Source organism: Gastrolobium bilobum, unplaced genomic scaffold (assembly GCF_033153095.1).
Source record: "Gastrolobium bilobum isolate Gb01-03AN ecotype WA unplaced genomic scaffold, APGP_CSIRO_Gbil_v1 utg18482, whole genome shotgun sequence".
NCBI lineage: Eukaryota > Viridiplantae > Streptophyta > Magnoliopsida > Fabales > Fabaceae > Gastrolobium > Gastrolobium bilobum.
In genome coordinates, this window is record NW_026899910.1 from 10,233 (window position 1) to 37,375 (window position 27,143).

The window sequence follows — 27,143 nt, forward strand, 5'->3', positions numbered from 1 at the left end:
TGGTTATTCAGATGCTGATTGGGCAGGATCACCCTCGGACAGGCGCTCTACTTCTGGCTATTGTGTCTTCTTTGGAGGAAACTTAATTTCGTGGAAGAGCAAGAAACAACCTGTTGTTGCTCGATCTAGTGCAGAAGCTGAGTATCGTGCAATGGCAAATGCTACCTGTGAGTTAGTCTGGTTAAAGCAGTTGATTCAGGAGCTTCATCTTTGTGAACAGAAACAACTCATGACACTCATCTGTGATAATCAAGTTGCGCTACATATATCCTCTAATCCTGTCTTTCATGAGAGGACCAAACATATAGAGATTGATTGTCACTTCATTCGAGAAAAGATTCAGTCAGGAGAAATCAAGACTGCTTTCGTCAACTCCTCTGATCAACTAGCGGATGTTTTCACTAAAGCTCTTAGAGGTCCTCGGGTCGAATACATTTGTAACAAGCTTGGTGCTCATAATATATACGCACCAGCTTGAGGGGGAGTGTTAGAATATTAGATATGATATGATTAGATATAATTGGATTCTGTCTTATCCGTAAATATTCTGACTGTATTAGGATTAGGTTTGGGTTTTTCACTTAAGCCCATTAGGGTCTCTATATATTGTAACTCTCTGACACAGATCAATACACAACATATTATTCTTCTATTATTTTATATTCAAGTTATTATATTATTTGTTATGTTATCAAACGCAATTCTCATTCTCGGAATAAAAATAGAACATGTTATCAAACACATTTTTTTTCTCAGAAACTGTTCCAAGTAGAAGAAATAGAAAAGAATTGTTTCTTTTCAGAAACAGTACTAAGGAATAGAATGGTTGTCATGCATACCCTTAGTGTTGCAGTTTTAGAAAGGCAAACTATAGCATATAAATAGTCTAGTATATTGTTTGAGAAATGTATAGAATTGAGAAGGAACGAAGTTTAGTAAAATTTTCATAGAAGATTGTTCTCTTTCTCCACAATCCTCATGATATTGTTGAATAATTGTTTTATTTGTTGGTTCTGCATTTGAACGATCCTACAGGATTGTCCTGTGACTCAACCACTTATGTTATATTGTTCTGTTTGTACAGTCCCTCGATATGTATCGAATGCGACTAAGGTCTTTTGACCGGCTAATAGTATATACTATTATAAGTTATTTCTCGACAGATCTATAATCTTGATAATCTCCTCTACACTATCTCCGGCCAATCTTAACCAGGGTGATATGATTCCCTACACGTATGCCACATGTTATGATTTTAGGCCTTGAACTTTTTGATTCCACTTATTACTTGGGCATTTTGTTATTGCGTTTGGGTAAAAGTTTTACGACAAGAGATTTCCCTAGTCCCAAATCAACAGTTTCTCAGTCTGGGATTGCACCTGATATTGAAAGAACTCCTCTAAAGACAATGGTCCTTTACCACTCCTTGACATGGTCCCAATTCCGCATTCGTTGGATACCACAATATTGACATGGACGTCCTTTATCACTAGCCCTGTGAAACCTTGATGGAGTAAATCTTTTTCCACACACGTAGGCTGTTACACTAATTAATACCCTATTTTTTGACTTGGAGAAACAGTTAAAACTAACAAATTATATATTCTCATGTTTTTTATAATATGATTAATCAAAACAATATTTTTATAGTTGTAGTTATCTTAGTAAAGTATCAAGTATTATTGTTGCAATATTTAACACATAAGGTGATGAGACAATTTGAAAGTTCTCTCTTTGAAGCCTCCCAGGACAACTCACTATATAACTAGAATCTAGAGCTCCTCTAGGCCCAATAGACTGAGAAATCCCCCGAAGAAAAAGGAAGAAGCGCTCAACGCGTTGATCAGTTGCTATTGAACTTCTTTCCTGACTCTACTTGTAAGAGACGTGCACGAGAATTTCATAAGCTATAGCAATAAAGAAACACGGTACCAAATTAATAAGCGGTAGCATATATAGGAACTTCGTATTTTTCCTCAACGATTCGAAGATGAATTAAAACTAACACTTTGATTGAGTTACCCGCATAGCCCGTTTAAGAATACAGAAATTGAAAATGCAATTATATGGGTCCCATTGGAATCCAATCTCATCCCCTTTCATGAGCTCTCTTCTTCTTACAAAATCTTGTTTCCACTTTCCAATGAGAACATAGCTCTTAGATGAAGACCATCGCTTCAGAACGAGTGGGTGCATGGAATTGGTGTCTATGTCCCGAACTCTAACTGGGGTTCCTTGCTCAGTTTCCGCGGCTCTTGCATGATCAACATCCAACATAGGCAAAATCTGCTTTTTGACCAAATATGAACCCAACAAGAGTCTGCTCAAGATTCCAAGATCACTGACAGTAAGTGTCTTCTTGATCGTCCACGGGTCATCGTAAAGCTTCAGTATGGTGGAGACTTCACTTTTGTTGCTGCAGAATCTTCTCCTTGAAGAGGAAGAGGCTTCCCAGCTTGTAGATTTTCTCTTCTTCTGACACTGCTCCCTTTTATCTGCAGGGTTGTTCATGTTGGAATTAAGTAGAAGAAGAAAGTCAATTTTGATGGTATTTGTGATTCTAAAATCGTAAGAAACGTTAAGAGGGGTTTGAGAGGCTGAGAGTTTACACTAGTGCAGTTTCTTTTACATTTTGTAGACGTTGTTAATTGTGAAATGGGAATAAAGGCTTTGTGTACGATGTTATTTGTGGAATGGGAATAAAGGCTAATTTCCTTTGTCTTTCTGCATATAAATGGACTTCCTGCATATCTGTGATCTGTCATGGCCTAAAGGCACGTATTTCGTTTTCAATAATATCAAATGGGCTAGGAATATCCAAAGTCATTCAACTTTCCTTCTTGGTAGTGATTTATTTTATTTTTTTTAAAATAGACAGCAGGATATTTTTATTCCAAATTAATTGGTTCCACAATGTTTACCTAAAAAAAAATTAGTTCCACAATAGATTACACATTAAGATGAAGGGAAAATTATATTTACAAACTTATTTTCGTTTACAATCTCTTAAAATTATATCTTAATCCGTTAATTTTTGTTAATCAATGGTTATCATTTATTATGAATTAATAATTAATTAATAAATTTAATTAGAGAAATCTTAACCGTTAATTGACAAAAATCAACCGTTAAGATATGGTTGTAAGAGATTGTAAACGAAAATAGATTATAAGTATAACCTTCTCCTGAAATAAATAACTAATAAATAAGAAAAGCTAGAGAGAGAATGAGAACTAACAAGACACCGACAATTCCGGCCATAGCTACGACTTCGAGGAGAGCTTCGGAATCATCCTTGTCGGCGGCACGTTGCAACTCCAGATCCGCCAAGCTGAGTTTTAATCTCTTTGGATTTTATATGAATTGGCTATTCCTATTAAGCATAGAGACAATTTGAATTTTCGTCAAATAGGGTGAAATAAGTTAATTGATTAACTTGCGTTTTCAATGGAAAAAAAAAAATTAAGGTTTTATCAATTAGCCCGTGTTATAATCAATTAAACAGGAATAAATTGGTAAAATATTTTGGGTTAAGGATAAATTGATTATTTTTTTATTAATGAGTAACACAATATTCAAAAAGCCTACATACTCCTGCTGCACAAAAATAAGCTCCAATTGCAGGTGGGCTTGCTCTTAGTGTGGGCATTGCTGTTAGTTTGCTTCTCTTGCTAACCTGCAACTCACCCTGGATCTATTGTTCTCTTTAGACAAACACGCCTTATTCTCTTTGTATTTTTTATTTTTTTTCGGTAAAATCTGTTTGTATTTTTGGAGCCCTGCTTGCGCGTTCATCTTATCGAAGTGGAGTGGCATTAAAACCGAATGTTTTGGGATCTTCAGCCAGTTTGGAATGCTCTCACTGAACTTTTTCACCGCAGTAATGCAAAAAAAACTTCAAACTATTTATCAATTCAATGTTAGTGAAAAGTATATGGAAAGTCAACATGTTTAAGTCAGTATCACCCTATATAGAACTTGTGTAAAAATCAAAATGTGCTACCACGTATCGCTCTCTACAAGAGGTGTACGGGACATGCGCGACTTGAATACGCATTGCCAAGATGTGCGTTTTGAACTGTGCCAACTTTTACATAAATCGTATATGGTGATAATACGCGACTTAAAAGCACAATCTCTGTACATATTTCACTCGTATTAAATTGGTAATTAGCTTGCAAAATGAATAAAACTGTTGAATTTTCTCTCATTTCACATTACATTGGTCAAAAGTCCTTAGACTCACATGTCGCTTATGGTAGTCAGCCGTGACGAAATCTGGACATTCACGAAGGACATAGATACCAGATGAGCATGTAATTCCACATTTTAGATAGCATTATATTGATCAGTCGTTGTCAGAATGAGAAAAAAATTACGAAAAAAAGAAGAAAAAAAACATTTCTGTGGCTGTTGAAACCAAAGAGGAAAGCAGGAATAGAAACTATGGACCATGCCAGAAACAATGAACTTTTATAGAATCTAAATACTACTTTTGAGTACGGTTCTTGCATGTTCGCACAAACTTTTGGGTAATTCTATATTACAAAATTAGATATACAACAAACAAAACAATTTTATTTAAATGTCATCAAATTTCTATTTGAATCCGGGCAGGATGACTATCAGATTAGTATATGAGAATTATGCACACAGCATTTTTCTCATAAAGAAGCTAAAATGTGACTCTAGTTTTCCTCTCTTGTGTAGTGTTGGGGGGAGTGTTCCTCTTACAGGATGTCCTTCCACCATTTTCATGGACCTTGGCTCACCTCAGCAAGATTGAAACAGTCTACATTTCTCAAGCAATGTTTCACATCAGTTTATATTATGGTGTGCTAGGGCAGCCAGAAAGCAGAGGAATCTTCATCGATTACTAGAGAGAAAAAGGTAAAATTAGTTCCTAAAAAATACAGATTAGTCATATTAATTTCTAATGATGAAAATTACCATCATGATTTCAGAATATGCATTTAATCAATCAAATTAATGTGTGAATTATTTATCGCATCTATTAAATTAGTCTTTGAGTTTCTGAAGTAATGACAAATTTAACCAAAGAAATACACAAAGCGTAATTTTCTTCATTCAAGAACCAATATAACCGACAACTTTTGACTATTTACTGGATAAAACTCGATTAACAAGTTTCAGGTATCGATGAATCGACCACAAAACTGAAAAGCTATATCTGAAGGAACAAACTAGCCACTATTAATGCTACTTTTAGATTTAATAGCTTCACTTGTACATTTTAGAAATATTGTAATAAAATCCAAACTTGCAATGAACGTTTCTTACAGAGAATCCTTGGATTCCGTGCCCCAGAAGCTTTCTTTGGATCTTTCACGTTAAGATAATGACAAGGAGAGCAGAGGGCATTGGGGAAGAAGGGACGAAACAAACTTTTGTTTTATACATACATAATGTTTCAAGGTTTTACAGATACATTTTATTTTTCTCTTTTTTTATATACTGCATTCACTTTCTGTTTTCTGTTATTTTTAGCCGTGTAATTTTTTTGCTCTTCTTTTTTGGTTGGATTCCCGCTTTTCTAGGGAGTTTGTTATTCTCATTTTCAGCTATATAGAGCTCCATTGTACAAAGTGAAAAGATGAATCAATATAGCAAAATGTTACTAATCTTCTTTTTTGCTTTATCCGTTCTTTATTTGTAAAATGGTATCAGTTGAGTATTGCAATCTTGCCCGTGTCCCTTTTCATGGCTCGTGGCAACGCTAATAATTCTTCCATCAACAATACTGGTGGTGTTGCTTCTTCCGGGTCTTCACCTTCTATTGAAGATTCCGGTAGCCCCTATTTCCTTAGCAATGGTGACCATCCAGGCTTGATTCTGGTAACTCATCCCCTTACTGGCCAAAATTTCAACTCCTAGTCCCGTGCCATGTTACTCGCTTTAACAACGAAGAACAAATCCATCTTTGTTGATGGTTCTTTGCATCGTCCTTCCTCAGATCATCTTATGTTCAGTGCTTGGAATCGTTGCAACTCAATGGTGATTTCCTGGCTTCTGAATTCCATTTCCAAGGACATCGCAGACAGTTTAATGTATTTTGACAATGCTTACGATGCCTGGAACGATCTTCGTACTAGATTCCACCAGGCCAATGGTCCTCATATATTTCAGCTTAAGCTGCAAATATCCTCCCTACAACAAGGTGCCTAGACCGTGAATGGCTACTATACTCGCCTGAAAACCCTTTGGGACGAGCTCCTTGATTACTCATCTTCTTATTCCTGCACTTGTGGTGCTCTCCGATCCATTTCTCATGATCGTGACCAGGACCACGCCATGCAATTTTTCATGGGGTTGAATGACTCATTTTCTTCGATTCGAGCTCAGATTCTATTGATGGACCCTCTTCCATCCCTATCCAAGGTTTTTTCTCTGGTTTTACAGGCAGAACGCCAACGTGAGATCACGACCTCTGTTCCTCTGTTCTTCGCACCACTAACATTGTTACTTTTTTTCTCATCTCACTATCTCCTTCAGGATCGTCTCTCAGGCAAGACGATTGGGATTACTAATCTTGTCTGTGGTCTATACGTCCTTGACTCTGCCAGTCTCCTACCTCCCAAGCTCGTCGCTCCTCCCATTTGTTTATCTGCTATTTCTCAAAATGTAGCCTTATGGCATTCTAAACTAGGTCATTTGTCTCTACCTGTTTTATCGTCAATGAAAACGCACTTGAATTTATCTTCTGTTTCTGACCATTTACATTGCAATATTTGTCCCTTGGCAAAGCAAAAACGTTTACCATTTTTATTAAATCCAAAATTGTCTCCTAAGCCATTTGACCTCATCCACTGAGATATTTGGGGCCCTTTTACCCCCATTTCTATTGATGGTTTTCGTTATTTTTTGACTCTTGTTGATGATCACACACGTTACACATGGGTTATTTTTCTCAAGCAAAAATCTGATTTCTCATTTGTCTTCAGTAATTTTTATACACTCATTCTTAACCAGTTTCACATCTCAATTAAATATGTTTGTTGCGATAATGCACCAGAATTTCACTTTCCTTTTTTTCTTCTAAGGGTATTACTCTTTTTCATTCCTGTGTTGAGAGACCACAACAAAATTCTGTGGTTGAGCGCAAACATCAGCTTATCCTGAATGTTGCGCATGCTCTTCATTTCCAGTCTCATGTTCCCTTCCCTTACTGGCAGGATTGTGTCTTAACTTCTGTTTATCTAATCAACAGAACAGCATCTCCCCTTCTGTCCAACTCAACACCTTTCACTCTTCTTGACAACAAACCTCCTCAATACTCTCACTTGCGTGTGTTTGGTTGCCTCTGTTATGCTTCAACTCTTTCAAGGTCACGTCACAAGTTTTCTCCTCGGGCTATATCTGTTGTATTTCTTGGTTATCCTCCTGGTTTTAAAGGGTATAAGCTCTTAGACATTCAATCCAATCGTGTTTTTATTTCCAAAGATGTGGTCTTCTTTGAATCTGTTTTTCCATTTGCTTCCTCTCCCATTACATCAACTCCTCTAATTTCTATTCCTACTACTTCTCAACTCACCACTGTGGCTCACAATGGCAGACCTCCTAGACACTCTCAACCTCCCAAATACCTTCTTGATTATGATTGCTCAACCTTAACAGCTCACCCAATATCCAATTACCTATCTTATCACCGCCTCTCTTACCCTCATATGGCTTTTGTTAATGCTTTATCTGCCCACTATGAACCCTCCAACTATTCCCAGGCTTCTCAACTCACTGTGTAGTGTGATGCCATGCGAAGTGAACTCTCTGCCCTTGAGCAAAATAGGACATGGGATATTGTCTCCCTGCCTTTCAGAAAACACCCAATCGGTTGTAAGTGGGTTTTCCGTGTGAAATATCATGCTGATGGTTCCTTGGAGAGGTATAAGGCCCGTCTTGTAGCCCAGGGATTCACACAGTAGGAAGGTATTGATTATTTCGATACTTTTTCTCTGGTAGTTAAGGTGACCACTATTCGACTTCTCCTTGCTTTAGCTGCTGTTCATGGTTGGTTCCTCCATCAATTGGATGTTAATAATGCCTTTCTTCACGGGGAGCTCAGTGAAGAAGTTTACATGAGATTACCTTCAGGATATTTTTGTAAGGGGTAGTCTCTGTCTCCCAATTTTGTTTGTAGATTACAGAAATCTTTGTATGGTATGAAACAAGCCTCAAGACAATGGTTTCAGGAACTCAGTTCTACTTTGCTCTCTATGGATTTTGTTCAGTCCACAAATGATCATTCCTTTTTTCTGAAGTTTCAAGGATCTGTTATGCTGGTCATTCTGATTTATGTCGATGATGTTATTGTGGCTTCTAATGATTCTATTGCAATTAAACATTTCATTTCTTCCCTTGACAGTTGCTTTCGGTTGAAGGATCTTGGTCCACTTAAGTACTTCTTTGGTGTTGAAGTAGCTCGCTCCTCCAAGGGTATTTTCCTCAGTCAACGAAAATACATTCTTAACATCCTTCTTGACACTGGTCTATCTGGCTGCAAACCTAAGCCCACTCCCATGTAGCCTAATTTGAAGTTATCACAATATGATGGAGATTTAATGCAAGACCCCACCCCTTACAGGCGTCTCATTGGTAGACTGATATACCTCTCCTTCACAAGACCAGATATCTCTTATGCTGTTAACAGATTAAGTCAGTTCCTCTCCACTCCAAGAGTTCCTCACTTACATGCTGCTCATCGCATCCTAGCTTACTTGAAAAATACTGTTGGACAAGGAATTTTTGTGTCTGCTGATTCTACTCTCCAACTCAAGATATTCACTGATTCTGATTGGGCAAGTTGCCCTGATACCCGTCATTCAGTGTCTGACTTTTGTGCATTTCTTGGTCACTCTCCTATTTCCTAGAAGTCCAAGAAACAGTCTACTATCTCAAGATCTTCTGCAGAGGTTGAGCATAGGTCAATGGCTAATGGTACTTGTGAGGTTGTTTGGCTTTTGTCTTTGTTGTGTGACTTTCATATTAGTCACTCTTCCCCTGCCCATCTCTAATGTGACAATACTGCTGCTCTACATATTGATGCAAACCCAATTTTTCATGAACGTACAAAGCATATAGAAATAGATTGCCATTTGGTTCGAGAACATATTTCCAAGGGTGTGCTTCAAACATTTCCCATTACTTCTGCCAACCAGATTGCAGATATGTTAACTAAGGCTCTTCACCCTACTCAGTTTCATTATCTACTTTCCAAGATGGGAGTGATGAATATTTACTCTCCATCTTGAGGGGGAGTTTTACAGATACATTTTATTTTCTCTCTTTTTTATATATAATTCACTTTCTGTTTTTTGTTATTTTTAGCTATGTAATTTTTTGCTCTTCTTTTTTGGTTGGACTCCCGCATTTCTAGGGAGTTTGTTATTCTCATTTTCAGCTATATAGAGCTCCACTGTACACAATGAAAAGATGAATCAATATAGCAAAATGTTACTAATCTTCTTTTTTGCTTCATCCGTTCTTTATTTGTAAAACAAGGCCTCCGCAGAGGTTAGTATAATTCCAATATAAATTCAAAAAATCCATAGACCTACAGATTTAAGGTTTTGGGTGAAGATGTAATGTTTCTCACTTAATGTGGTTTATAACTTAGCATGTTGATAGAGGTATCCTTTGTACTCCCTCGTACCATTCTCAACACAGAAAACGGGAAGAAGCGGCCACGTAAGCTAAATAACGTGGAGTAATAATACAGGAATCTAAAGATATGCTCGGTTGATAGGCTGAGAGTTTACACTACTGAAATTTCTTCTACATTTTGTATACGATGTTGTTTGTGAAATAGAAATAAAGGCTCATTTCCTTTGTCTTTCTCATATAAATGGACTTCCTGCATCTCTCATTTTTTTTGGCGGACAAAGACTTCATGCATCTCTGTCATGGCCTAAAGTCACTTCTTATTTCGTTTTTAATAATATCAAATGGGCTAAGAATATACATTCAACTTTCCTTCTTGCTAATTTTTTTTTTTTAATACAAATCATTTTTACCCCAAAATTAATTGGGTCCACAATAGATTACAAATCAAAATAAATAAATAATAAATTAGAAACAAATTTATATACAGAATAAAAAATAAAATGGAAATTGAGAAATTAAAATTAACTTTTTTACAAAGAGAGAGGAAAAGAAGAAAAATAAAATAACCAATAGCACAATTTCTACCCTTCTACAGTTCTACTTAACTTTTTTCCGTTACATTCTAAGTCCAGTCCCACATCATTTTATTTCTCACTCAATTAATTCCTATATTTTATTATTTCCCCCCAAATAATTTTGGTTGGCGACTTCTTTTCTTTTAATTATATTCTCTCTAACGAAGTTTTTTTATTACTAAAGCATATAAGGGCTTTCGAAGAATTCATTTAAATAATCTGTTATCTCATATTTTCTTCTATTAGTACTACTCAATATTTTGTTGAATGTAATGAAAACGCCTTTGGATGCTCCGGTAAGAACAAAAGTTTGTTACCAATTATTCAACACAAAGAAAGGTAAAGATAGACCCAAACTTACTTGGGAGAAGGTAGTAAAGCAAGACTTAATGGATTGGGATATAGATTGACGGACAGTGTGCCTTAGAACGAAATGGAGAAAATCTATATGCATGGTAGAGGGTTAGACCCGTTGTTATTCCTATGTTCCAGATGGTCCATTTTTAGTCTTTTTTCCTCTTCATCTCACCCATTTTTTCTTTCCCCCTTCTTTTTTCACTTATATATATATATATATATATATATATATATATATATATATATATATATATATATATATTACTATTTTATTAATTTACTTTTTTATTTTATTTTTATATTTTAGTTTTATTTTTTTATTTTTTTATTTTTTTATCTTTTTTCAACCATTTCTCATCTTTTATTTGGGTTCATCTACCACCAATCCCAATTAATTTGGGATAAAGGTGTTGTTGATGTTGATGTTGATGTTTTTATTTCTTATATTACTCATCCTTGCATGACCACACATCCACTTTATCATTCTCGTTTCCACTACTCTCATTTTATGCATATGCTTTTCTAGTCGGTCAACATTTGACTCTATACATAGCAGTACAAGTTGTATTATCGTTATGTACAATCCCCCTTTAGCATATGAAGAATTTTATGATCACACAAAAATTCTTCATGTTATTTTTTTGTCTGTCAACATTTAGCTCCATAAATGTGTCTTTCTTGGATACCTCATGCCTTATCATATTCAAAATTCTCCATTTCTTCCACATGTCGTGCCGAACTCAAACTTTATGCATGCCTTACTCCTGCTTAATATTAATGCTTTAGACTCTAACATGTTTCTTCATAATGTAGTTCAATGTTGGTCCTAGTCTGGGTCTTATCAACAAGCACAATATCGTAAGCAAATAACATACACCATGACATCTTTTAGTGTGTATTTGTATTAGCTCATCTATAAATAAGGTAAAAAGATAAGGACTCGATGCAAAATCTTGGTGTAAATCTACTATCATTGAAAAATAACATAATAGTCATTACAAGTCTTCCCACATGTAGTAATATCATCATAAAAAAATTTAGCTTCCAAAAAAAGCAAGTTTTTGACTTTTTATGACTTTTACTTTTTTTAAAACAGACATCCAAACATATTTTTCCTGAAAAGTGCCCTTTTTCTAGAAAAAAAAACAACTTTTGGAGAGAAAAGAGTCCATCCAAACAAGCCTTTAATTTGCTTCTCTTGTTAACCTGCCATTGCCCTGGATGGATAGTTATCTTTAGACAAACGCACTTTATAATATCCCTCACCATGAAATTTAATTAATTGCGCGTAATTAGGCAATTAATCTTGTATTAGTGGGTTAAATTGGGTAAAATATCTAATTAAAGGAATTAGGGTCATTTTTGAGGTGAAAAGAGTAGTCAGTGAAAATTTTGGGGTAAAAATAGATGTAGGCAAAAGTACCCAAAATATAAAAATAAAAGTAGAAATATTTCTAGAAAAATATTTCAGACCTTTGGGTAAAGTTTAAAAGAGAACGGAGTTAACTAGATAGATGAGCTGATACCCAATTTAGATAACTTAACCTATGATAAGTGACAAAACACAAACCCAATCTCATTTCTTCTTCTTCTTCCGGCGACACTAAATCGTGAAGGAGAGGGTGAGAAGCCATGGTTGTGAGCTCTAAACCATAACTCAACCATTTCTTACTCAAATCCTTCCATTCCAAAGCCTAAACCACTTCAAAAGTTCCCTTCATCCTTAATCCTAGCTTATTTTGAATGGGAGCCATTGTGGAGTGAGATATTCTTGGTGGGAGGGGAACAAATTTGGAGATAGTGGAGTTAGAGGTGAAGTCTTGGTTCCTTGAGCTTAGTGCCTCTTCCTTACACCCTTGGGGTTGTATTTGTGGTAAGAACTCCAACTCTTGTTGTAATTTTGGAAGATATATGCATTAGGGTTTTGTTTTAAGAAAATGCATGAATAATGGGGTATGTTAGAGAGAGATTGAAGTTAAATTCCTTTGTAAAAGTTGTTAGGAATGATAAATAAACGATTGAAATGGACTTAGATTGTCATTTGGTTGTTGTTCAATATATTGGAAATTTTCATGCTTGAAAATGTGGAGTTTTTGCATTTTGAGCCGTGATTTGGTTGGCTGGTTGATTGTGTCCCTTGTGGTGATGGGATTAAGCCTTGTGGACCAACATTGAAGGACCAACCATCGGAGGAAGCCATGGAGCTTGATTAGCTCACTTGAATTGGTAAGTTCATGCCATTGTGGTTTGAATAGGTTTGTTTGGTTGATGACAATATTGGTATTCATTGGATCGCCTTGATAGATTGTCTAGTATCCTGATGTAGGTATTGATTGTTGGTATTGTTGTAAAGCTGGGTTGATTGCTCATTGGTGGTAAACAAAGATTAAGCTTTGAAGCTCATTGAGGTAAGCTTCGGACCTTGGGAATTGATCCTTTTATTGTTTCACCAAGCCCTGAATGGGTAGTGGTCGTTGATAGTGTATGTAAATGCAATAAAGTAGTTTAATGCTTTGTTATACGTATGTGTATGCATTGGGTGTGGCATAGGATGGTGTTTCCCTATGTTTTGTATGTTGCATGACAATGCGTAATTCATACTTGGTAGTTTAGCTGGCCAGTAGGACTATTTGCATCTGAGTATCCTTAGGACAACATAAGAGCTCGAGGGATGTCTCCTGGAGATGTTTGACACACTACATGGATATGTATTTACTGCATTATTTACGGTTATTGCTATTATACTGTGAGTGAACTATGGCGTGGAGAAATGCTCCAAGGACCCCTGGTTTACTGAGATGTATTCGTATATCTCACCCCGTGTTGTGGGGACCCCTTTCAGGTACAGATGCTGCAGGAGCCTCTGGTGGCAAGTGGTCATACTTGGACTAAATTGATACATGAAAATGTTGCATTATTTTGGGTTATGCATGTCATTTAGTAGTTCCATGTATAGGATTCATATTTGATATGTGTACATCATGTTTTATTTTGGTGGACTTAACCTATGCTCACCTCATTTGGTGTCTCTTTTGTTGATGGGAGCCAAAGATTTGATTATAGTGTTTTGTAGCTAGTCTCATGGTTATGTATTAAAGACATTTAGATATTGTAATGTTGTACTTATTGTATATATGATGGAAGGGCATCGATGCCTATTTGATAAATGTGTGTCTTGAAATAGCTAAGAATCATGTATTGAAGTGGTTGTGTAATGTCTGTTAGGTGAAAGAAAACCTTTAGGATTTAGACTCAATGTAAATTTAAGAATATTATGTCTAGTTTTCCATTTCTCATATCTTATATGATACATTTGGACCCTTGGGTCTTAATGGAAGTTATAGATCTTTTTCTTAGCTTTCCAACGAGACCAAGATTGCATCAATCGGATAAGTATGACTCAAGTTACGGGAAAAATACCAATGTATGGTGAAATCTTCAGTCCGTGGTGCTACGAGCGCTAAAGTTCGTGCTGTCACCGTGAGACGACGAGAGAAGGCAGTGTTCCCGCGCTACGAGCGCGGGTTTCGCGCTAGTGGCGCGTGACCCCTTGTGAAATTCAACACTTTTTCTTCAAAAATTCATAACTTGAGCTACGGTGCTCCGATTTTAGCGCGGTTTGAACCTACGTGTAGCTAATGAAGAAATCTGTAACATATTGAAAAATGAAGACCATAGAAATAGTATAAAATTCCTTAAGTAAACTAAAATTGGAGATGTTTAGTGTTGAATAACGATAAAAATGAGTTGTTAAGCCTTGTTAGTCTAAGGGAACTACTTTGCACACTATGGAAGAAACGTATGGTTTAAATGAAATTACATTAGGTGTTCCACACATAGTTTAAGTTATGATTACAGTTATTGGAATGGTTTTAACTACGAAATTGATTTTAAACAGAAACGTTTATTAACGAAAAAGGAAAAAAAATTTCCGTATTATAATTCAATATCTGTGATTGTAATTTCGCCTAATGTCATACGTAATGTTATTAAACCGGTTCTAGAACAGGGTATTACACACTTTATTCTCTTTGTATTTTTTTTTTAGGTAAATTCTCTTTGTAATTTTGGAGCCCTGCATGCACATTCATCTTATCCAAGAGGAATGGCATTAAAACTGAACGTTTTGGGATCTTCAGCCCGTTTGGAATCCTTAGATTGATCTTTTTGAATGAATTAATACAAAATCAGAGACATTTTACTGGTTTAATTAATTTTTCAAATTATTTGGGAAATAATTACAGAGAGTATGTATATTTAAGTCGCACGTCATCTTATGTGGGACTTGTACAAAAACCAAAATATGTGGCCACGTGTTGCTCTCTACAAGATGTGCATGGGGGTGTGTGCATGACTTGAATATGCACTGCAAAAATGCTCGTCTTATATTGTGCTAACTTTTACACAAGTCGTGCATGGAAGTGATATGCAACTTAAACGCGCAAATTCCCCATACAGATTTCACTTATATTAGATTGACAATTAGTTTGTTAAAATAATTAAATTTGTCAAAATTCTCTCATTTCGCATTATGTTGTTCAAAAAACCCTTACGGTGCGTTTGATAAAGGAGAAATTTTTTTTACTAGAAAAATACAATTACTAGGAATATGGTGGCAAAATGAATGTGGTAGAAAAGTTAAAAAAAAGTTGTTTCGTATGTCAAAATATTACCGAAAAATTGGGTTAAATTTTCTAAATCTATGTTTGGTTGAAGGGAAAATATTGATGGAAAAATGGGTTGAAATGACGAAAATAACCCTTTTATAATTTTTGAATCTGAAATGAAAAACTAACCTTTGCCTAAAATATTCATCAGTCTATCAAATTTAGGGTTATTTGCTACCAACGTTCATTTTCCATTACTCCCAAAGATGAGGGTGAAGGTTAGGGGAAAAAGAAGTGAGAAGCTTCAAGAGACGGTGCTTTAGCTGCTTAAAAATTCCTTGCTTGTTATGAAGATGAGGGGTATCCTGGTGCAAAGGAGTGCCTTGGGTGGTGATTGTGTAGAGTATTGTGGAAATACTGATTGTGCAGAGTATTGTGGATCACATTCACATCTTTTTTTTCTACTAATAGATGCAAAAGTATTATAGCAGGGGAAGTATATAATTCTCAGGCAAAGACGTAGCAATTTGATCTAATCAGTAGGGGTGTGCAAAATAGCCAAAAAGATGAACTGAACTATGAACCGAACCAAACCGCTCTTAAAATAACCGATTTTAAAAACCAATTCATGAACCGAACCGGTTTTTAAAGAACCAGTTCATGAACTGAATCGGTATTTAGAACCAGTTTAAAAACCGAACTGTTTTCAAACCGAACTGTTTTCAAACCGAACCAAATTGATTTTTATAACTTTTATTTTTTAAAATTTTAATTTTTTTTCTTTTCAAAATAGGGTCGACTCAAACCAATTCTGAACCGAACTATTTTCAACCGAACCATTTAAACCAATTCGGTTCGATTTTTCAAAAAAATCGATTCGGGTCGATCCATGCACATCCCTACTAATCAAATCACATTTTCACTTGTCAATTGGCATTTTCCCTTTCACTTACCCGATAGAAAGCTTCTTGTTCATGTAGTTTATCTGATAATATATTGTAGCTTGAGATGAATTATATCTTTGAACGAGCTGTTGTTGTTAGGCTTCTTTTTTTACCCATGGAGATGCGTCAGGGATAATTAGCCTCAAATTTCCAAAATTATTTTTTTGTAGAAAACCTCAATTCGCTCTCACTGCAGCATGCAATAATGGGTATGATGACAAGTAGTTCTCATTTTGTAGGCTTTCGTGTCTATGCAAATGAGGTAAACCGTACGCATTGATGCAAATGAGGGTCATTTTCGTCTCCAAATTCTCGCTCCATTTTTTCTTTTCCCAGCAAACCCAAAATACCACATTTCATGTGATTTTCTGGACCAGTGATTTTCATGGAATTTGGCAAACAAATCACAATGGCTGGGCAAAGGATTTTCCTGGTTAAATTTTTTTGAGACTTGTACCAAACATGGTCAAGTTGAAAAACCAATGGAAGTTGCCTGGGTATCTACAACATAAAATCCCTACCAAATACCCCCTTAGACTGAGATGTCGCTCATGGTAGTCACTAGGGGTGTAAATAGGTCAGGGCAAGGCAGGCTTTGGCCTTCATGGCCTAAGCCTTCACAAAAAAATGTTTGGCCTATCTGGCCTGTGAGCGTATCAAAGGCTTAGTTTAAAGGCCAAGTCTGCCCTGTTATTTAAAAATACAAAGCCTACATGGCCTATGAGGCCTTTTAGGCCTACCATATTGCAAATTAAATAAATAAATAAAAATAAAATATCTCATTCATTAAACAATATTTCCAGCATGGGTCCAAATTATAAAAATTCTACAACAGATTTTTTAACAAGAACACATGTTATAAAAATTCTACAACAGATTTTTTAACAACAACAAAGATTGAATTTTTCTTGGCACTTCACAATCTTCTAGTGAGCCTTCTTAACATCATCTTCCTGCAAAACAAAGTTATTAGAGTGGGTGGTCACTTGGTGCGCTAGCAATAACATTACCACTTGCACTTGGATTAGAGTCCATTTTCTAAGCATATAAAAAAAGAGTACAAAAAACAAAACAAATTAGCACTATAAAAGGATGTAAGTAAACAAAAAACAGTTCTTAGGTAGTAAACAAAAAACAAAAAGTTTTAATGCAATTCAATACGTCATCTTAATTTTCTCAGAAATATTTTTCAACCTATCACATTATCAAAATAAAGTTCTCAACTACACAATACTATTATACACCTCAGAATCAATGTTAACTAACATTTCCAATTTCAAAGATGATAACACCAACTCAAAACCACACGAGAAACAACTACTAGCACATGAGAGAATACTAAAAACCAAAAAATGCCTCTACATTCGGTTGGAAATGAATTCATCCAGGATGCTAGAAGTTGAATGCTTCTCCTACAACCCTTAATTCTTTTGAAAAACTAAATGTCTTGTCAATTTAAAATAGTTTTTTTAATAGTTTGCAACATGTGCCCTAACACTTTATAAGGTTTCACACAGGATACCATCACTTCCAAAATTAAAATTACTAGTGAATAAATCAAAAGATTCAAAAACGTCAGATATTGCAGGATAAGTTGATATTTGGAGAAAAATTACTTCACTTAAGCTAAAAAAATTCACATATCACTATGGAGATTGCAAGGCACATAAAGAAGATCGACCTACAAGATAAGCACATCTTTGTTATCATGATCCTATTTTCTTTCTCAGAAATTCCAAAAACACTAAGATATCATAAGCACATCTTTGTTATCATTTGCCAAAAACACTAAGATGACGCATTGGAAACGACCATCAAGTACTGAAAAAGCTAAACACCTATTGACTTGACTTTACAACCAGGTAGCTCGAGATACTGCCGTATAGATCACCGATCCATTTTAACACTATTCTCTCACCTAAACCACACAAACCTATAGATCAAATTTTCCTCCTTCCCACTCGAACAGCCCTCATACAGCTACCACGAGCAATCTTCACACTCACCGACCCACCGTTCTATTAATGATTCTCTCCCTCACCGACGAGGACCTACTTGGAACCACCTTCGAAAACCCACTTGGCACTCTGAACCCTTCTTATAGTCATCACATCTTGACCGATTCCTCTCTCAATTCACCTGAACAACACCTTGACTGAAAACCCCTTTTGCATTTTCGGTTCGAGCAATACCCACAACCACAGTTGGTGTCTTGAAGTAGTCAGTTTGCATTTTCTTTTTCTTGCAGTTTCAGTGTATAAACCAGTAGCAAATCCAAAATAAAATCACCTTCGCAAAATCTAAAAAGTTAACGAAATAAAAAAAAGAGTACCTGGTTCTTGGTGAGGCGCCTTCTGATAGCTTTGCTTTTCTTTGGACGCAGATCGAAAGCCGAACCACTTTTCTGCATCAACATAAAAAATGAAATCGATTAGTTCACGAAAATCGCAGAAGAAGGGACATGCTGACAGAGACATGGTTTGTGGGTTAGGGTTTGTAAATTGTTAAACCTTAATAGATGAGTGACCGGCGGTAAGGGACTAAAACTTGATCGTTTGGGCTCGAAAGAAATTAGGTTTTGGTGAGACTAAGGTGAGACTCCTGAGTCGTGAGATCTGATGTAGAAGCTGCGCATAGCAAAAGAAAGAAATTAGGTTTTGTAATCTTTTAAATATAAATAATATTATATATTTTTTTATTTAAAAACTTAAATAGGCCAGCCTACGGGGCTAAAAGGCCAGACTTTCTATATTTAGCCTACGGCCTTGTTTTTTAAATAGGCTTATCTACAAGCCTTCACTTGTCCTAATTACCTCGAAGGCTGAGATGGACCAGGCTTTACGTATGCCAGGCCGTAGCCCCCTATAGGCTGATCTGGCTCATTTACACCCTAGTAGTCACCGGTGACAAAATCTGGACATTCACCAAGGATTGCATTATATTGATTAGTCGTTGTCAGCCAGAGGAAAAATAAAACAAAAGACATGCCTATGGATGTTGAGAACAAAGAGAAAAGCATGAATAGAAACTATGCACCATGCCAAAAACAATGAACTTCTATAGAATCTACATACTACTTTTGATTACGGTTCTCGCATGTTCACACAAATTTTTGGATAATTAAGTATACGGAAAGCAAAACATTTTATTTTATGTCATCGAATTTCTCTTCCAATCCGGTCAGAATGAATATCAACTCTTAATAAATTAATAGGCTCATCTAATCTAATCTCATGCAATAATAGATAAATTTTCTTATGTTGTGACACATATATGATAGGGGCCCGCCATTTACAAAAAAAAATGTCATGATTTTCGATAAATCTATTGGAGATAAAAACACTCTCATGTTTCATCAAAAAAAAAAAAAAAAACACTCTCATGTTTCATGAGATTAGTTTTTCCCTATATTAATATATGAGTTATACAATGTACTATATATATATATATATATATATATATATAGAGGTTATATTTACAACCCAAATAATTTACAAACTCTTACAACCATATCTTAACCATTGATTTTCACCAATCAACGGTTGTCATTTATTCTGAATTAATAATTAATTAATAAATTTGATTTGTAAAAATCTTAACCGTTGATTGACGGAAATCAACGGTTAAGATATAATTGTAAGAAGCTGTAAACGAAAATAGGTTGTAAATATAACATTCCCCATATATACAGCCACTTTAGATAAAGTTATCTACAGCTATCTAAAAACTACGTCATTTTCATTAATGAATAGTGTTTCTATAATTTTATTTATTTTTTTATCATATATATTTTACTGAAACACTCTTTATTAATTCATTTAAAATTACAAAAACACCCTTCATTAATCAAAACGACGTAATTTTTGGATAGCTGTAGATAACATTATCTATAGTGGCTGTAGAAATATTTTTTCATATATATATATATATAGGGTTAGCTTTTTCTTCAGTTACTGCAGATAAGTTATCTTCAGTAAGCCCAATACGACGTCGTTTTGGGCGGAAATCATAGTGTTTTTGTAATTTTAATTTATTTCAGGGTTATAATAGTCTTTATATTTATAATTTTTTAAGATTTCAATACCAAAATGATGTCGTTTTGGGAATAAATGCAAATAACTTATCTGCATTAACTGCAGAAATATTTTTCCCATATATATATATATATATATATATATATATATATATATATATATATATATACATACATATATATATATATATATATACACGTAATATTTTTCTCATAAAGATGCTAAAATGTGACTCTAGGCTTTCTCTTGTATGTAGTTGTTGGGCGCAGTGTTACTCTTACAGAATCTCCTTACACCATTTTCATGGACCTTGGCTCAACTTAGCAAGATTGAAACAATCTAGATTTTTCAAGCAATGTTTCAAATCAGTTTATATTATGGTGTGCTAGGACAGGCCGAAAGCAGAGGAATTTTCATCGGTCACTAGAGAATACATGGTAAAATTAACAGTTCGTAAAGAATACAACATTAGTCATATTAATTTCTAATGATGAAAATTACTGTCATGATTACTGAATATGCATTTAATCAATCAAATTAATGTGTGAATTATGTATTACATCCATTAAATTAGTCTTGGAGTTTCTGTAGTAAGGACAAATTTAATCAAAAAAATACACTCTAAGAGACTTAAAGCATACCAACAATCATTGGTTAAAATGGTAAGGAACTTCAAACTCGATTAGCAATATAACCGACAACTTTTGAGTATTTACTGGATAGAACTCGTTTAGCAAGTTTCAGGTCTGGATGAATCGACCCACAACACTAAAAAGCTATATCTGAAGGGACAACCTAGCCACTCTTAATGCTACTTTTAGACTTAATAGCTTCACTTGTCCATTTGAGAATTATTGTAATCAAATCCAAACTTGTAACAAACTATTAACGTTTCTTACAAAGAATCCTTGGATTCTGTGCCCCAGAAGCTTTTCTTTGGATCTTTCACGTTTAAATAATGACAAGGAGAGCTGAGGGCATTGGGGAAGAAGGGACGAAACAAACTTCTGTTTTATACATACATAATGTTTCGAACTTAGTACAACATTGTTGGCAATCATGTTGAACGCTCCAAGCACAATAGCTGTCCTTGGGATTTTCATCTCCCTCCTCTGTTCACCGTCTATAGTTGCCTCCGACAGATTACTCGATAGGCTTTTTCTTCCATCATCACTCACAGGCCCTGAGTCCCTAGCATTTGACTCCATTGGTGGAGGGCCTTACACTGGTGTTTCTGATGGAAGAATTCTAAAATATGAGAATCCAAATTCTGGTTTCGTTGAGTTTGCTCACATTTCCCCAGACAGGTATGTGTCTGCGATCAAGATGGGTGATGGGTCTGTCCATTATTTCTTTTCAAGTAACTAAAGCTGGTTAAACCTTGACATTGTTGTTCCAGGAACAAGACAATCTGTGATGGCATTTCTGACTTCTCTTCACTTCAAGAAACATGTGGGAGGCCTTTGGGGTTGAGTTTCAATCATCAGACAGGCGATTTGTATATAGCTGATGCTTATTTTGGGCTAATGAAGGTTGCTTATGATGGAGGTGCTGCTACCCAACTTGTTGCTGATGCCCAAGGCAATCCGTTTGGATTTCTTGCTGGTTTGGATGTAGACCCTGAAACTGGAATCGTTTATTTTTCAGAAGCTAGCTCTGTTCTCAAGATTAGGTAATCTATTCTCATGAATTTTCATGAGTGAAATGGATCCTCTAACGTGATATGAGGTTGAGAAAATCTGTTTTATTCAGATACAAATCAATAGTAATGAAAGAATCCATTAAGATAAAAGGAAAAAAATCGTAGTAACCTTTGATTTGTATCTAGACGGACTAAGATCCTCTAACATGACTTCATATCACATGAGTATCTATTCCGCATATTGGAAATACAGACAATCTCAATGAGTTTGTAGCTCAATTAGCCTGGCTCAATCTTCAAAACTGTGATGTAAGAATGATATCATAAGTTTGATCCTCTACCAAAGATAAATATGCATTTAAAAGTAGCACATAATCTATCTAGTCTAGGCCTATTATAATTGTGGAACTTAAATTTTGCAGTGATCTCCATAAACTGTTTAATAGCACGGATCGTTCTGGAAGCCTATTCAGTTATGATCCAACAACCAACCAAATCTCATTGTTGCTCAGTGATCTTGCTGTGGCAGCTGGGGTGGCAGTAAGTAACAACGGTTCATTTGTACTTGTTAGTGAGTATATGGGGAACAGAATTCAGAGATTCTGGCTTACCGGACCGAATGCAAATACCTCAGATGTGTTCTTGCAACTTCCGGGAAGACCAAATAACATCAAAAGGAATTCCAAGAACGAGTTTTGGGTGGCAATGAACTACCCTTTTGGGACACCTCCACCACCAATACCTCCTGTTTTGCCTCTAGCACTCAGAGTCAATGGTGAAGGTGTACTTTTAGAGGCTGTATCTCTCGTTGAGGAGTTTGGTACCGAATCCGTCACTGAAGTTCAAGAGCTTAATGGGACACTCTATGCTTCCTCCCTGCATGTTTCGTATGTTAACATGCTCAAGCTTTAGACCTTTTTACTCGCTCTGCGTTTGTATGGTTATCAAAAATTGAAAAACACTTAAAATAAATAAAGATTTTATTGATCCACACATGCCATAGCACCAGAAAACCTAATTGCTCTTCTGATCATTAGCAGAAAATTTTGAGGTATTGTTGAAGATTGAGTCCATAACATCAAGGATGAAACCAGGGGGTGGAGGGGCACATCAAATATCTCCATTTGCATTCAGTGCAGTTCCTGCCCACATTCCAATTCCACTTTTTTTCTTTCCGCATAAACTCCTCCTCATTCAATCGAAAAAGTAGAGGTTATTTTTAATTATGTCAAATACCATATGACCAATAATTTGCATCAAATCATAGGGATTAATCTATACTCTGATTTTAGCCATGCTGCAGTATGAAGTCATATAATTAAGTCATAACTCAATAAAAGGTCACAACTTGGGACAGTGATAAAATTGTTCTTTTATGACTTAAAGATTATGAGTTCGAATCCGAAAACAATCTCTTTACAAATATGCAAATATAATGCTGCATTCAAAAATTTCCCACAGCTACCCTCACTAGTCCAGGCTTAATGGGGAGTGGCTTTTTCTTATAAGCCAATGAAGCAAGGAAAGCCAAATTTTCCCCAACGTGTAAAGATATAAAATCATGCACTGTGAGAGTAATCTTACAGACCAAAGATCAATTTCATCCTTACATATATGAATTTGATGATCTGTTTGCAGGCACACTCTCAAATTCCAAGACAGTCATATCGCTATCATCTGATGAAGCCATGGGGAAGCAAAGCTATTTGTGCTTCTCAAAACAATAGTTCTTTAGGCTGAATCAAAAGATCTTAATCCTCAAAATGAAGGGACCTCTTATTACCATTTCTGTTACTCATCTACAACTAATTTTTTTCTTTTTTTACCAAATAGGGTTGATTCAAGTGATACATATTTAATTCCGCTTAAGCAAGGTCTTGGGTTTAAGTCTTTGTGAAAGCAAAAAATCCTCTTTGAGAGAGCTAACTCCACCATATGTGAATGTTCCCCACTCGAATAAGATTACCTCCCGTGGAGGTTGTATTTTATCCAAAAGAAAATCTTATTTTCTTACAATACGCTTTATTAAACAATTTAGTAAAATTCTATACAAAAAAAAAAAAAACAATTTAGTAAAATGAACAGACTATGCCCTTTTCCATTTGAAAGCAGCTATGAGAATTATCACCAAGTCATTCCAATAAATGGAATCAATGAGATGGAGATGACATTCGAGTTTACAATCTTGGGCTCGTGTATATAGCAGAAGATATTCTGAAATCATTGCAGCACAGCCAGCACTTGGGGACATCTCAAGACATGAATGAGAATAAGATTATACAACTTGTTCGAGACAAGCTAAACGAAATAGATGGCTACTAGTGTGGAGGATGAAGATTTGTAATGACTAAGGATATTAAATCATAAATTGATAGGCACAATTTGGTCCTGATCGCATGTTGTTGATGACTACATGTTCAAGCTCCATGCCCATGTCATTTACAAGACATACTCGTGTACATTTAAAGGGCCTTTCTGAACAGGATGATTGGTCATCGTTGGAGAGCATAACTTTCAAAGGAGGGAAGAAGCCAAAGGATCAAAGAATAATAGAAACTAGAAAGGAGATCATCAAAAACATATTTGAAGGATTTTCTTTGACATTGTTGGTACCAGAATCCTTACTCAGAACAGTAAACAAGGAAATAATAAAGACGAAGATGAATAACAACAATTTTATTATTAGCAAACTGAGTCATACACCATCGTGACTACAACTCAAAATTATAACAGTAGAGTAGCAAAATCAGTAACTACTATGGACTACTCCCTTCAATGGACTGGCCGATTAAAAAGGAGAATACAACTCACACCTATCCCTTACAGCAACTGAGGCATTTACCTTCCCAGCGCTCTACCCAACCCTTACACAAGAATCTTCACACCCCCACGCCTCTACCCGTAACCAACTTATATTTCTCCCTCCTCCTCTCCCTTTTCTCCAATATCTTCCTCTCCATTCATCGCTTGCCATGTGTCCCCTTCAGCAACTAACTGAGGTTTGTCCTTACCCCTTCCTTGATGGGCCTTCCGAGTGTACACTTGGGCATAAGGCTTGAGAGGCCCATCAATACCCCCTTCTTCAAAATTCACCTTGTCCTCAAGGTGAAAATAAGAAAATTCGGTCCTAAAATCTTCTAATTTCTCCCATGTAGAATCACATTCTGCCAGCTCTTCCCATTGTACTAATATTTCAACTTGCCCATTCAATAATCGACGTGTTTTCAAAATGGCAGCAGGCTGTACCTGCAGCTCCAATTCTGCAGACAAACATCGAGGCAAGGCCAGCAGCACAGTAGAAAGGTGAACAGCTCTCTTTAATTGAGAGACATGAAAGACAGTATGAATCTTTGAATATGAAGGGAGTTATAACCTGTAGGTCACTGGACCTAACTTTTCTGTGATTGCAAACGGCCAATAAAACCTTGGGCTCAACTTCTGATTAATTCTTCTGGCTAAGGACTTTAATTTATAAGGTCGGATCTTCAAAAAAACTTTGTCCCCAGCCAAATAATTCTCCTCTCTGCGCCCTTTATCGACCTGCAACTTCATCCTCTGTTGTGCTTGACACAAATTATTTTTTAATTCCACCAAAATAGCATCTCTAGCCATCATCCAAGTATCTACTGCTGCCACTGATGTGCTTCCAGGAGCAAAAGAAATAATAGTGGGTGGGTCTCTTCCATAGACAGCTCTAAATGGGGTCATTTGAATGGATCTATTGTAGGTTGTGTTGAACCAAAATTCAGCCCACGACAACCATTTAGCCCAACCCTTTGGATGTCCACTAGCAAAGCAACGCAGATACGTCTCCTAAGTACGATTGACCACATCCTTTCGCATCCCCTTTCAATAAAAAACTCCAGCCACCCTTTTTAATGTTCTCAATTCCCCTGAATGACCACCCCAAGGAGAAAAGTGAAACTCGTTGAGAATGTCAGTAATCCGTGGAGAGGACCGAGGAAGGACCAGCCTGTTTTTATACCACAAACTTCCTTTGAGTACCTGATATCCTGGGTGAGAATTAGCATCTTGTAACACATCAGTAAAAATATTTTTGGTCACTGGATCTTGAAGAATCTCCTCGGACAGCCCTTGTAAGTCTGGGCTAGTCACCATGGTGAGTTCTTTGCAGTCCATGACACAAGACAGAGCGTCAGCTGCTGTATTTTCCTTCCAGGTTTGTAACGTATCTCAAAATCATATACCATCAACTTAGCCACCCATTTTTGTTGTCCCTCGACCCTTAGTCGTTGCTCCGTTAAATACTTGAGACTCCTATGATCAGTTGTAATTACAAAATGGCACCCCAACAAATAGTGACGCCACTTGTATACCGGGTAGCAGAACCGGTATCTGCACTTTTCGTCAGAAAAGCAACTTTCAGCATTATTACTCACTTACAATAATTATTAAAGCCTCATAATAATTATTAGGGTCAATTATGAAATTATTTTCTAATTTCTCTTAATTAATTAATTTATTTCCTTAATTAACGGTGCGGGTTCTTACATTCACCCCACCTTTTTAAGGATTTTTTCCTCAAAAATAGAAACATACATGTCTCGAAGTGCGGGATACTGACGAAGGAGCTCGTCCTCTCGCTCCCAGAATTACCCTTCAGGAATTCTTCCCGTTCATCGTACTTTGACTATCGAAATGATCGTACTCCTCAGTTGCTTCTCGCCACGATCGAGAATTTTGAGTGGTCTGACGCGAGTTTTCAAGTTCTCCCGAACTTCCACAACATCCGGTTACACCGCGTGCGAAGGATCCCCACTGAACTCCACAACGTAGTTCTCCTAGCGACTCTGCGCCCGCTTCAGCTTTTCTCTGATCATCTGAATCGGCTGGGGGTAAATTGGACAAGGTCCAAGCCAAACAACGCTTTATCTCCAACCTCGGACCAACAGGTAGGAGTTCTACACCTCCTACCAAACAGCGCCTCATAGGGTTCCATGCCCAGGCTAGCAAGGAACACACAATTGCACAAGAACTCAATAGATGCCAGGTACCTATCCCATGTTGGGCCCTGCTCCAAGGTGCAAGCCCTCGACATGTCCTCCAAGGTCTGGATGGTCCGCTCAGTCTGTCCAGCAGTCTGAGGGTGATAGGCTATACTCAGTAGCAACTGAATCCCAAAAGCTCTCTGCAGCGCCTCCCCGAACCGAGAGGTGAACTTCGGTCCCTATCACTGATGATACTCTCGGGCACCCCGTGAAGACTCACGATCTCGCGAACAACCGGTTTGGCCAACTGCTATAAAGAGAAACTCACCTGTACCGGAAGAAAGTGGGCAGACTTTGACAATCTGTCCACAATAACCCAAATAGAGTGAAGACCAGCCTGAGTCTTAGGCCAACCAA

General features: G+C 36.4%; 2 protein-coding genes and 1 long non-coding RNA gene across 3 annotated transcripts; 1 reads left to right on the top strand and 2 right to left on the bottom strand.

Annotated features, from left to right (window-relative positions):
* Window positions 1-2,001: 2,001 nt before the first annotated feature.
* On the bottom strand, window positions 2,002-2,526 carry LOC133294158 (B3 domain-containing protein At2g33720-like). Its single transcript, XM_061492807.1, has one exon. It carries the CDS (start codon window positions 2,509-2,511, stop codon window positions 2,002-2,004), a length of 510 nt encoding a protein of 169 aa, XP_061348791.1. The 5' UTR covers window positions 2,512-2,526.
* A 14,357-nt stretch (window positions 2,527-16,883) lies between these two features.
* On the bottom strand, window positions 16,884-19,115 carry LOC133294155 (uncharacterized). Its single transcript, XR_009749154.1, has 4 exons — window positions 18,915-19,115; window positions 18,612-18,728; window positions 18,434-18,505; window positions 16,884-17,054 (listed from the first exon to the last, which is right to left on the bottom strand). It is a non-coding gene; the product is annotated as an uncharacterized LOC133294155 (long non-coding RNA).
* A 2,079-nt stretch (window positions 19,116-21,194) lies between these two features.
* Window positions 21,195-22,689, top strand: LOC133294159 (protein STRICTOSIDINE SYNTHASE-LIKE 12-like). Its single transcript, XM_061492809.1, has 3 exons — window positions 21,195-21,442; window positions 21,535-21,807; window positions 22,200-22,689. Exons 1-3 carry the CDS (start codon window positions 21,195-21,197, stop codon window positions 22,687-22,689), a joined length of 1,011 nt encoding a protein of 336 aa, XP_061348793.1.
* The last annotated feature ends 4,454 nt before the right edge of the window (window positions 22,690-27,143 follow it).

Excerpts from the sequence above, each read along its gene's own strand:
- LOC133294158 (XM_061492807.1), bottom strand. The coding sequence starts at position 2,511 with ATGAACAACCCTGCAGATAAAAGGGAGCAGTGTCAGAAGAAGAGAAAA.
- LOC133294159 (XM_061492809.1), top strand. The coding sequence starts at position 21,195 with ATGTTGAACGCTCCAAGCACAATAGCTGTCCTTGGGATTTTCATCTCC. Across the intron at positions 21,443-21,534 it reads GCTCACATTTCCCCAGACAG|GAACAAGACAATCTGTGATG; the intron begins GTATGTGTCTGC and ends TTGTTGTTCCAG. Across the intron at positions 21,808-22,199 it reads AGCTCTGTTCTCAAGATTAG|TGATCTCCATAAACTGTTTA; the intron begins GTAATCTATTCT and ends TAAATTTTGCAG.